Here is a 12,655-nt window from a genome sequence, read left to right on the forward strand (position 1 = left end):
TGAGCCACCCAGGCGCCCCTAAATTTTAAAAAGTTAAAAAATAAAAAATCTTCCAGCCCAAAACAGCCTTAGTGCTGAGGCGGGGAAACCCTCTGTAGAGTGAGAGCAACACCTCAATGATCATGTCAGTACAAGACACTTTGAGCTGCTAGAAAACCACCAGAGGTAATGGCTTTTTCACAGCCTCTTGGTGGAAAGTTTGAGAAGCTATCACTGTTCTAAGAATGCGAGACAGTTCTTCATTTCAGGTATTAGCTGGATACCTATCAAGAACCACACTTTCTTTAAACTGGAATATGAATATATCTCTTTATTAGAATGCTCACGAGAATGGCACACGAGCACTGTCCTTCTGATGTGATGAAGAATACACCTGCCCCACACTGTGGCAGGGAACAGGGGTCATGGCTTTCAGAGCTGGTACCAACTGTCCACTGAAGACCCTTGTATTCACCAGAGAGGATGTTTCCTGCACTCTAGCATCTCTGCTGTAGCTTCCAGTCAGGCCTCCGGGACTCACGAGACTTCTTCATTTCAGCATCAGTTGATTCTCTTTTCTCTTGCCACTCTGGACTCCTTCAAGACCTAGGTCAACTGCCCCATGTCTAACTTGCTCAGGCAGCTTCTGGAATTCTGCAGCACATCTTTGCTATGCTGCTGCCCTGCTGCCCTCAGGGGCATGGTTAGGAGTTGGGGGAGAGGGGGAACAATACCACATTACCGAAGCAAACGGCAGGGGCAGATTAGCACACGACACTTGGACATACACCTAATAACCTCACAGGATACATGCTTTCTCCCCAAATGCTACATAATCTCCATAGAGAGCAAACGCTTATGGAATGATTTTGTACACCAGGCACGAGGGATACAAAGTGAATGGTGTTTACATCCATGAGGTCCTGCACACAAGGGGAAGTCAGCGCCTGAAAGCTGGAACGAGATCTCTATCCTGGCTCTTCCCTGCCTTTGAATGGTATCACCACTCTGTCTCCGCCTGTTCTTCGCGTTAGTTCATTTTTCAAAAGGGAGGATAAGATGGCAGAGAAGAATGGGAGACTGGGCTGGGTGGAGGATTAATATATGGATAACACCCCGTAAAACAAAAATAATACAAAAATGCAAAACCCGGATTTAGTACTGTGATATAACAAGAGAACGTGGCCGGAGGTACTACATGCTAACACAGACAATATGATACACAACCCCAAGGGGAGGACTCAGTGAGGAGTGGGGCATAGGCCGCCGGTTTAGACTAAGAGCCTTTCAATGGACTGCTGAATGGACTGGATCTGCTGCTTCAGCTGTGAGCCTTCTTTGATGGTGACAGAACAGGCGATGACAGGCCTGGAGACCCCACAGGCCCGCCCCAGGGCCTGCTTAGAGCGCACAAACACGTAGGGCACGTTCTTATCCTCACATAGCAGCGGAAGGTGAAGGATGATCTCCAGCGGCTCAGCGTCTGCAGCCATCACGATGAACTCAGAGATGCCTCTGTTGAGGGTTTTGGTGGCTGAAGAGAGAAGGACACGAGGCCAACAAGTGACTGGGATGGGGGTGGAGCTTGGGCATGGAAGCCACAAAAAAGCAATTTCCAAGGGAAAGAAACAAGTGCTTTCTGAGCAAATATCCCCAGCCACAAGCAATCCTCTGTCTTACAGTGTGGCCTTGGTAAGTGATATGGGATTTAATCACCAATTAGCTACCCTCAATGCCTTTCTCAAACCCTCCATCAAACCCATCAGCTCTGTCACAACACATCCTGAAACAGACCACTTCTTTCTTCTTCTCTGCTACCATACTTGTCCAAGTCACTACCACCTCTTGCCTGGTTGACTGGAACAGCGTTCACACGGGCTTTGCAGTACAGCATTTCTCAAACTGTGATCAAGGATCAGGGTTTTACCATCCCAGTCTGTCACAAGCAGTATTTCTGGAAGGCTCACACCACATGCAACTTAGAAGAAAAATCAGCACCCCATATCACTGTCTAAACACTTACCCCTGATGGCTTATATCTCTGTGGCCCAGTGCAAGTCCCCAGACCACACTCTGTTAATGCTGGAGTATGAACAAGAGCACAGACTGTGGAGCCATACTGCCCAAGTTCAAATCCCGACTCTCATTCTCCTCACAAGATAGTGTGAATAACTGGGTCTAAAAGAATTCCTACACCGTTAACCTTTAGCAGCTACTGCCAAAATGCTGCTCTTAAGTCCTCCCACTGGTCCCAATCAAGTGTCCAGCCCTCTTTCCAAGTTGGACACAGAGCCAGTGCCTGATCACTCTACCTGAAGCACCCTCTGGCTGCCTTACCTTCATTAGCTCCTTTCCGAAGCTGCTTGTAGTTACATGACTGCTGAACAAGGTCCAGTAGTTTCTTGGTGAGGTGGGCGTCTGCGAGGGGGTAGGCCTTCGGATTTACATCAGCCTCAGTCTATGGGACGGGAAGTGGGGGAAGTCATCAAACCATCAGTCAAACTGAACCAGGAGTTGTTCCGGACAAATCACAAAATACTTTATTCAACAGCCCAGAGAGATAGTGATCAGCTTCCCTGTTCCTCTGCCCTCAGAAAGACACTTAGTGACTGACACTAGCTGCCTATTCCCAACTCAGAAAAACTGAAATATATTAGAATAAAAGAATTTTAGCAATTACATAGTCCAATGATGTACACTAAAGCCGATATACTTTTATTTGCCTCTCTTGCTTGGTAATATTATAGCAAATGGATTTTTAATAGGTTCTCATGGCTCAGTATCCACTTGAGTCACATGGGGATAGTTTTTAAATTTGGGATTTCCACACTCCACCCCAAATTTACTGAAATAAAAATTAAGGCATTTATAGAAATGCAGCACAGAGTTCTCTCTCCATTTCCCATTCAATATTCAAATCTTCCTCTGTCCTCGGTAAGAATCCATCAAAATATTTTCTCATTCATCTGACCCTACAATACATACAAAATGGTCGGTACCAACAAAATGGTTGGTGCCTCTACCAACAAGCTCACCAAGGTCAAAATTTCCTTTTGTTCTTACAATATATCCAACTAAAGCCACCCAGTCATAGTACGATATTCAAGTTATTCAAATTAATATTTCCCTGTGGTTTATCAGTTTGATATACAATTAGGGTTCCTTTGTATTCAGCTTGTTAAAAAAAATTAAGATTTTACTTTTCAAATATGTAACACATCTACACGGTTCTAAAGTCAAAGCTGTTAGTGAACTAAAACTGTTTTTGAAAACTGGCAAACAGTAAAGCATTTATCCTGCCTTTCCCATACAGACTGTATCACTACTCCACCTACTAAAGGAATGAGTCAATCAAATCCCACCATCTTGCAACCCATATTCATCAATTAATCCAGACACAGATTAATGGATCCAGACATTAACAGCTACCAATATCATAAAAGATACCATGTGATCACTGCCCCTCTTGAAGAACAAAAACATCTATGACCAAGTATTCTTGGGGAAAAACAAAAGGAAAGAAGAAAAATCTGATCAAGCCTTTGATTCTGATATCAGATATTTGATACTAAGGAATTATTAAATTTTGGGGTATTATAATGACACTGCAGTTGCTAAAAATCCTGATTTTACAGATACATACTTTATCACCTATGAATAAAATGCTACGTCACTGGCTTTGCTTCAAAATAAACCATTTAGGGAACGAATTGTGAGGGGCCTGCTTAAACCATTCCTTCTTCCTCATCCCTACCTCTCGAGTTCAAGCATTTTCATTAATTTCTCATTTGTTTTCCCTGTGATTCTTTTTACAAATATATGTATTTATATATAAAACTTGGATGCACCCCACGTTACCATCGCGAGCAACGCGTGGTTCGCCCGCTGCGGCCCGCTCTAACCCCAGTTTTGGAGGCCGGACCGCGGCACGCAGCGCGCGGCACCCCAGTCCTAAGTGGTGACCCGTGGGTGACGCCCCGGTGGGAGCACTCACCATCGCGTCTGCCTCGGTGATCTCCTGCCCAACACCGCAAGGACACAGAAATGACCCACCCGCAAGGAAGCAGGAAGTGACGCGGTGGTGACGTCAGCGGAAGTGACATCGAGCGTGAGCTTGCACCAAACGCCTGGTCCCTGAAACTGCAGTGGTTCCAGGGTGATGTGGAATTAAGTGAGGGCTAGAGTTCCCTGAAGAAGTGGGAAAAAGGTCTCCCCATTATTGGTCTGTTCTTCTCCTTACGTTCTAGAATCAGCTTTTCAAGGCCCACAAAAATGTGCTGGGATAATCTGATACGTAGATTTGATACAATCCCAATTTGGGTAAAGGACCTTTAGTATGCAGAATCTGTCAATTTAAACATATATGCTTAACTCGGTACTTCTCAGTAAGGCTTTACAATTTTTACAAAAGGCTTAATATCTTTTAGATTTACTCCTAGATATTTCAGGCTAAGAAAATTCACTGTTTCCTACTATATTAAGAATTTCTTGGGGCGCCTGGGTGGCGCAGTCGGTTAAGCGTCCGACTTCAGCCAGGTCACGATCTCGCGGTCCGTGAGTTCGAGCCCCGCGTCGGGCTCTGGGCTGATGGCTCAGAGCCTGGAGCCTGTTTCCGATTCTGTGTCTCCCTCTCTCTCTGCCCCTCCCCCGTTCATGCTCTGTCTCTCTGTCCCCAAAAAAATAAATAAACGTTGAAAAAAAAAATTAAAAAAAAAAAAATAATTTCTTGGGCTCCCGGGTGGCTCAGTCGGTTAGGCATCCGACTCTAGCTCAGGTCATAATCTCATGGTTTGTAAATTCTTCGAGCTTCATGTCAGGCTCTATGCTGACAGGGTGGAGCCTGCTTTGGATTCTGTCTCTCTCTCTCTCTCTCTGTCCCTCCCCCATGCGTGGTCTGTGTCTCAAAAATAAACATTAAAAATTTTTTTTCTTTAATGCTTATTTTTTTGAGAGAGACAGTGAGAGCCAGGGAGGGGCAGAGAGAGAGAGAGAGGGAGACACAAAATGAGAAGCAGGCTCCAGGCTCTGAGCTGTGAGCACAGAGCCTGATGTGGGGCTCAAACTCACAAACCGTGAGATCATGACCTGAGCTGAAGTTGGACACTTAACCGACCGAGACACCCAAGCGCCCCAAAAAAGAATTTCTTCTTAAACAGATTGATGTTGAATTCGATCAGATTTTGTGCTGACTCAGATGAAAAATGTTTTCCTTTAATTTTTTACGGTTCTTCTAATGTTAAAACGAAGTTTGCATTCCTGAGATAAAACCAACTTAAATAGGTTTTTGATTTTATATCCATTAGCTAATGGACATAAGGTTTCTTGGGGGGAAGAGATGATAAAAATGTTCTAAAATTCTATAGTAATGGTTGCACAGCTCTGTAAATATATGAAATACCACTGAATTATACACTTCACACAGGTGAACTTCTTATAGTACATAAATTATTGCAATAAAGCTATTTTAAAAACTAGGTATAGGGTTTTTAAAAAAACAACAACTAGGTATAGGGTTTTTTTCAGGTCAAAAAAATTGTTAATGTTTATTTATTTTGAGAGAGAGAGAAGAGAGTGAGAGAGAGCTCGCAGTGAAGGGGAAGAAAGAGAATCCCAAGCAGGCTCCACACTGCCAGCTCAGGAGCTGTGGGGTTCAATCTCATACCATGAGATCATGACTCCAGCCGAAATCAAGAGTTGCACACTTAACAAACAGACTGAGCCATCCAGCCACCCCTCCTGTTAAAAAATTTTTTAAATTTCTTTATTCGTTTTAAATTCCTACTTAAATTGGTTTTGATACTTTTTTCCAGGCATTTGTTCACTTCATCTCAGTTTCTGTATTTATAGCTATCAAACTGTTCATAATATCCTTTTAATATCTGAAGATTATAACTTCTTCATGTTTGTTACTCCTTTCATCTCTTTTGCCTATTTTCCTGATTAATCTCACTGGAGGGGACTTTTCAGAGAAAATCTTCTGATTCTGTCCATCCTATAAGTCAGATCTGTTTGCTATTTCAGTAATTTCTGCTTTTCTTGGCGTTTTATCTTTTTATTCTTTTCCTACCTTTTTATAGCTCCTTTCCCTCCAACATAAGCATTTTAACATCCAGGTAATACTTTATCTGTTGTGTGTGGTATTCTCACTATTGTTTAGTTCTGTTTTCAAATTTCCATAATTTTGTTCACTAGATTCACTATGACCAGTAGATCAAGTTTATTGATGGTGTTGTTCAAATCCTCTTTCCACACTGATGTTCTGGATTCACCAACTATCATTTATATACTTAAATGCTATATAATTGCATATTTGTCCACTTCTTCTTATAATTATATCGTTTTTATTTTATTCATACCTTATTTAAAAAAATTTTGTTAATCTTTATTTTTGAGAGAGAGAGAGAGAGAGAGAGAGAGAGAGAGCCCGCGCGCGAACGGGAGAGCGTTAGAGAGAGGAGACACAGACCCTGAAGCAGGCTCCAGGACTCTGAGCTGTCAGCACAGAGCCCTACATGGAGCTCGAACTTACAAACCGTGAGATCATGACCTGAGCTGAAGTCGGACGATTAACCAACTGAGCCACCCAGGCACCTCTTAAAAAAAAATTTTTTTTAATGTTTATTTATTTTTTGAGAGAGAGGGAGACACCGAATCTGAAGCACATACCTTTTTTTAGCCACTATCTTCAGATGCCTTTCACCTTAAAACTTACTTGTTTTTGATGTTTATATATAGGCTACATCACACCTTTTAACTTGGTATACATTTACCATTCTTTCTACTTTAATCTGTTTTAACGGAAGCACTTAGTCTCCTATATTTATTTAAGTACTGATAACATTAAGTTCAAATCTTCCTTCTTTTGTGCCTTCTATTTGTTCTAACTGCTATGTTTCATTTTCTTTCTTTCCTTCCTCTGGGTTTATTATTTTTTCACTCTACTATTCCCTCTACTGGCTTGGAATTATGTTATCTTTATTCTTTTGGTGGCTACCTCAGAGACCACAACACATGTCCTTGACTTATCAAAATCTAATGCTCATCCACACTGGTGCCCTCCTCCTAAACATAAAAGGGCTCAACAACACTTTAATCCCAATCACTCCTCAAAAGTCTACTTTAAATTGCAGCTCCAACAGCAACTCTCTGGAACTTAGGATTCTCAATTCTCAACAAAACATTAAATGCACAAAAAGGGAAGACTTCAGGAGCCCAAACAACTAAAGAGGCCTCACCTTATTGTTTCAGTATCAGTCAACAATAAAAAGTTGGCTCAACTTTAAAAGAAACTACCTAGCTCATAAATAGTAACTGAAATTTTGCTTTGTATTTATTCCTTTTAAGTTTTTCAAGGGTTATTTATATGAGTGAACGAATGAAATAATACTGCTAGCTAACTTTGATCCCTCGCTTGATCTATTTGGTCTCCCTGTACACCAGACAAACAAAACCCAGCAAGGTTTGGATTTAACAAGGCGTGCTCATTAACACCGTACCAAGTATTAGGATTAGGTGCTTAACATGCATTCTCATTTAAATCTTTCCAACACTCTCATTCATCTTTTATCCCCATTTTACAGTTGAGGAAAATTTCTCTCTTTTTAAAAAAATTTTAATGTTTATTTTTGAGAGACAGAGACAGAGTGTGAGCCAGGGAGGGGCAGACCGACTGAAGGAGACATAGAATCTGAAGCAGCTCCAGACTCTGAGCTGTCAGCACAGAGCCCAACCCAGAGATCAAACTCAGGAAAGGTGAGATCATGACCTGAGCTGAAGTCGGGTGCCTACCCGACCGAGCCACTCATGGACTCGGAGGAAAATTTCCCTTAAGTTTAACTTGAGACCATCCTATTCCAAAACTTTCCGTAGAATTCCGTAAAATGAGCACTGGTTTAGAAGCTTCAAGTTCAAGGCTCAGCCACATACTAACTTCAAAATAGGGGGTAGGCGGAAGGAAAGGGGGAAGCTGCCCAACGGGATCCACGCTCCGTTGGAAGGATTAAACCTCCCTATGTTAGTGGAAGTGCTTTGTAAACTCTTCTTTCCTTACCAAGTACCAAACAAAACTAGCTACCAAGCTACAGGAGTTGATTAAAGGTTGGAGATCACCAACAGCTTAGAGAAGCCGCACGTGGTGCTACCGAGACCTCTGATTTGAGACTGCCGCCTCGCAGCAACCATTCCTGAACCCAAGCCGGGGTTCGGAATCACTCCACATTTACCACAGCCGCCAAAGGCCCTCAAACGCCAAGTCCCCGGCACGTGTAACTCGGGGTTGGGCACTAAGGCTCAGACCCATGGAGATCTAGATCTCCCTCTCCTGAACATCGACAAATGGGCAAGTGGGGTAGGGGAGGCTGATCTGAATTCAGGGTTCCCCACCATCCTCTAGCGATCCCCAACAAGAGAAATAAAAAAGACGGAGCCTGGTTTTCTCATCCAACTTTCTACTCTCTCCCACGTGGGTTGGTCTGTTTCCTCCCACGCTGGGCCGGGACTCCTTCACTCCCCGGAGGCTTCCAGCCACGCGCAGAGTAGCTGCAAAGTACCCCCGACAGCCTGTTGGGACCCTGAGGCTTTCCGAGTTCTAACCTCGAGCGGGACTGTTGGGGCCCCGCGGCGGTCCGAATTCTAACTCGGGGGGAGGAGGCTGGGACTCCGCGGCCGCTGGGAGCTCTAACCCCGGGCCGGGCGATCGAGACAGCGTACGTTCTAAGCCCCGGCAGCCTAGTGAGTGAACCGGTCCCGGAGTCTCGCGCTTCCCAGCCCTTCCACCACGCGCACGCACTCACCATAGCTGCGACTCCGCGGTCTCGCCACCCGTCTGGGAGCGCAGCTGACGTCAAAGCGGGAGCGCGCGCCTCGGCCGGAAGGTCGCGCTGGAGGAGTGGAAATGGCCGCGCGCGGCAGGAAACGGAAGTTACGCCATCGCAGGCGGACGGACCTCGTTTTTCAAGGGCGCCCGCGGGGGAACCAAGTCATTTCTAGGCGAGGGACAGTAATTTGCTGCTTTTGTTATCATCATACCACACATTTCTGGCAGGGAGAGTAAATGAAACATTCATACATACACGCACGGACAAACACCCAGAACGAAAGGTTTCAATGATGTCATCATTCCATTGCCTATTTATCTTTAAGCATATTCTTGAGCTTTCAAAATCATCTTTTTTTTTTTTACCCTACACTGGTGAGGGAACGGTATGGAGATAATGATGGGTAATCCTAAATGTTTTCCTCCATATTTAGATATCCTTGTTAAAATTTGGTGGGAAGTGTGGAGTCCACCAGAAATGGAATCCTTTGAGTAGGGAATTCAGGAAGAAGAACAGGTTTGGGGGTGAGGGTTGAGTTTCTGTCAGGTTGAGTTTGGAGATGTCATAGGACAAGCAGTTTCTTTTGGCCAGCACACTGCTCTTTTCTCTAGGCTGCTCCAAATCTCCATTATTCAAAGCTAGACTCATGCCTCACCACCTCCAAGAAGTCCTTCCTGATTGTTATGGCCCTCACTCTTTTCTCTCCAACATGATACCAGGCACATCTCGGGAACACTGGGATCAGCCCAAACTAGACCATTATATGCTAGTTCCAGTTAACTATTTCGGAAACCTAGTAGAGACCTGGAAGGACCCTTAGGAATCATGCAGCAATCTCTTCATTTTACAGATACTAAGGCCCAGAGAAGGGAAGCTCCTTGCCCAAAGTCACAGAGTGAGGCAGTGGCTGAACCAGAACTGGACCTTGCGATTTTGGCTATTGGCCTGGGTTGCTTCCACTCCATCTGGTTGCTATGCTTGAAACCGGTTGTGGTATGGGGCAACGTGATGGGTTTGAACTGGCTCCAGGATGGAACATTCATTACACCAAAAATTCCTCCATCAAACTTCACCTCATGCAAATCATTTTGTTAAGTTTATTTATTTTGAGAGAGAGTGTGTGTGCATGAGCAGGGGAGGGGCAGAGAGAGAGAGAGAGAGAGAGAGAGAGAGAGGGAGAGAGAATCCTAAGCTGGCTCTGCACTGTCAGTGCAGAGCCTAACGTGGGGCTCAATATCAGGAACCATGAGATCATGCCCTGAGCTGAAATCAAGAGTCATATGCTTAACTGACTGAGCCACCCAGGCTCCCCACCTCACGTACGACTTGTTGAAGAACAAAATTTGTCTCCGAATTGAGAAATACCCACAGATGCTTCCTGTTTAAGAGTAGCTCCTGTGACAGGGCACCTGAGTGGTTCAGTTGATAAAGTGTCCGACTCTTGATTTCAGCTCAGGTCGTGATCTCAGGCTCTTGAGATCAAGCCCTATATCAGCCTCCATGCTGCCTGATTTAAGATTCTCTCTCTCCCTCTCCCTCTGCCCCTTCCCCCACCCTCTAAAAAAAAAAAAAAAGTAGAACCTGTGGTTTGGATACTGCTGTTCACCTCTCAGATCCTGTTTCACGTTTCCATATTAGTTAGATATATCAGCCACCATTGTTGGGGAATTAAACCTTATTCAATTTACAGTCATAGACATGTCCTTATCATTTGCTTTTTTGATGTCCTTTTTACTTTTTTTATATATTTAAAAAATGTTTTTTAATGTTTATTTATTTTTGAGAGAGAGAGTGAGACAGAGCATGAGCAGGGGAGGGCCAGAAAAAGAGGGAGACACAGAATCTGAAGCAGGCTCCAGGCTCTGAGCTGTCAGCACAGAGCCCGATGTGGGGCTTGAACTCACGGACTGTGAGATCGTGACCTGAGCTGAAGTCGGACGCCCAACCGACTGAGCCACCCAGGTGCCCCTGATGTCCTTTTTATTTATTTATTTATTTATTTATTTATTTTTTTTTTTTAAATTTTTTTTTTTCAACGTTTATTTATTTTTGGGACAGAGAGAGACAGAGCATGAACGGGGGAGGGGCAGAGAGAGAGGGAGACACAGAATCGGAAACAGGCTCCAGGCTCTGAGCCATCAGCCCAGAGCCCGACGCTGGGCTCGAACTCACGGACCGTGAGATCGTGACCTGGCTGAAGTCGGACGCTTAACCGACTGCGCCACCCAGGCGCCCCCCTGATGTCCTTTTTAAAAAATGCTTTTTATTACTTATTTTTGAGAGAGAAAGTACTTATCTTGAGAGAGAGGGGTAGAGAGAGAAGGGGAGAGAGAGAATCTCAAGCAAGCTACACATTGTTAGCACAGAGCCCAACGGGGCTCGATCCCATGAACTGTGAGATCATGACCTGAGCCAAAATCAAGAGTTGGACGCTCAACCAACTGAGCCACCCAGGCATCCTAGCTTTTTTGATGTCCTTTATAACAATTTCCCGTTGTTATTTGGCCTACCTGGCATTTTGGGCCATCATATCCCAGGTCTCTTCAGTGAAGACTGATGGGACTTGATGTTTTTATTTCCATGAGTAAGGAGACAGTACACTTCACCTAATTAATCTGCTTCCCAATTATATAACTCAATTTCCAAATTCTCTTAGAGCTAGCTCCCCCTTTTGTATTTTGTTGTTTCCCTTGCTAGTAAGTTAGTATGTTGACATTTGCTCAAGATCAATTTGTCTTAGAAATTTGTTTTTTATACACTTCTGTGCTTAAAACTCTAAATCCTTGCCATGGCTTACTAGGACCCACTCCACCAGTCCTCACCCCCATCTCCATAATACAGCTCTACCCACTTTCTTTTTCTCCCCTGAGCACACCCCAATTTTTCCAACCCCATCTATCACCCTTTCTTGTGTGCATTGGGCTCCACTGTTTTGCTTAGCTAGCTCCTGCTCATCACCTCTTCAGTGAAGCCTCCCTGATCATCCAGACCAGGTAACTGCCCCTGCTGGATAGACCCACAAACCCCCTGTATTTGCCCTTTACGGCACTTGTCAAACTTCCTTTTATTCAGTGTCCACCTTTGACTCAGTGTACTGAGAGCTCTATGAGAGCAGGGTTTGTAGATGCCTTGGGTACTTTGGATACCTATCTTCTAGCACTATGACTGGCCGAAAGGAGGTACCTGTTTCACTTACGGATTTTTGCTAGCAAGCAATCAAAATGGAGTTTAGGAAAAAACTCTGTCATGGAGCCCACAGATTCCAGGGGAGCTGGTTGTGAGAGCAGAACCAGTCCCACAGTCTCACTCCACTGTTAGTGCCCTCCAGCCAAGGACTACTGGGAACACACCCAAAGTGTTAATACTTACTGCATCAAGGGAGAATGCACACCATGGGAAATGATAAGTCTTCTCAATAAGAGGGTGTTTGAAAGGATTTACTGTAGGATTGGGGTTCTATTAGGTGATTTGGGGGAGGGTTCAAGGAACCGGGGTTTGCTCTGATTAGATGTCATCAGGAAATGTGAATAGTTCTATGATTGGGCATCTTCTTTTTAAAACTTTTTTTTTTCAAAGTTTATTTATTTTTGGGACAGAGAGAGACAGAGCCTGAACGGGGGAGGGGCAGAGAGAGAGGGAGACACAGAGTCGGAAACAGGCTCCAGGCTCCGAGCCATCAGCCCAGAGCCTGACGCGGGGCTTGAACTCACGGACCGCAAGATCGTGACCTGGCTGAAGTCGGACGCTTAACCGACTGCGCCACCCAGGTGCCCCATATGATTGGGCATCTTAATGATCTTATCGACATGGTGGAAGGAATCAAGTGGGGCTAATGCTGTAAGTGGTAAAGAAATAGCAGT

General features: G+C 44.4%; 1 protein-coding gene across 2 annotated transcripts; it reads right to left on the minus strand.

Annotated features, from left to right (window-relative positions):
- Nucleotides 1–295: 295 nt before the first annotated feature.
- Nucleotides 296–8,900, minus strand: SNU13 (small nuclear ribonucleoprotein 13). Of its 2 annotated transcripts, none has more exons than XM_045464314.1 (3): nucleotides 8,772–8,900; nucleotides 2,317–2,437; nucleotides 296–1,513 (listed from the first exon to the last, which is right to left on the minus strand). In XM_045464314.1, exons 1-3 carry the CDS (start codon nucleotides 8,772–8,774, stop codon nucleotides 1,251–1,253), a joined length of 387 nt encoding a protein of 128 aa, XP_045320270.1. In that variant the 5' UTR covers nucleotides 8,775–8,900; the 3' UTR covers nucleotides 296–1,250. The 2 variants fall into 2 exon arrangements, with proteins under 2 accessions (XP_045320270.1, XP_045320269.1); XM_045464313.1 differs by lacking the exon at nucleotides 8,772–8,900 and adding an exon at nucleotides 3,974–4,162.
- Nucleotides 8,901–12,655: the final 3,755 nt, after the last annotated feature.

This window comes from Leopardus geoffroyi, chromosome B4, assembly GCF_018350155.1.
Source record: "Leopardus geoffroyi isolate Oge1 chromosome B4, O.geoffroyi_Oge1_pat1.0, whole genome shotgun sequence".
NCBI lineage: Eukaryota > Metazoa > Chordata > Mammalia > Carnivora > Felidae > Leopardus > Leopardus geoffroyi.

Excerpts from the sequence above, each read along its gene's own strand:
- SNU13 (XM_045464314.1), bottom strand. Across the intron at positions 1,514-2,316 it reads TCGGAAAGGAGCTAATGAAG|CCACCAAAACCCTCAACAGA; the intron begins GTAAGGCAGCCA and ends TTCTCTCTTCAG.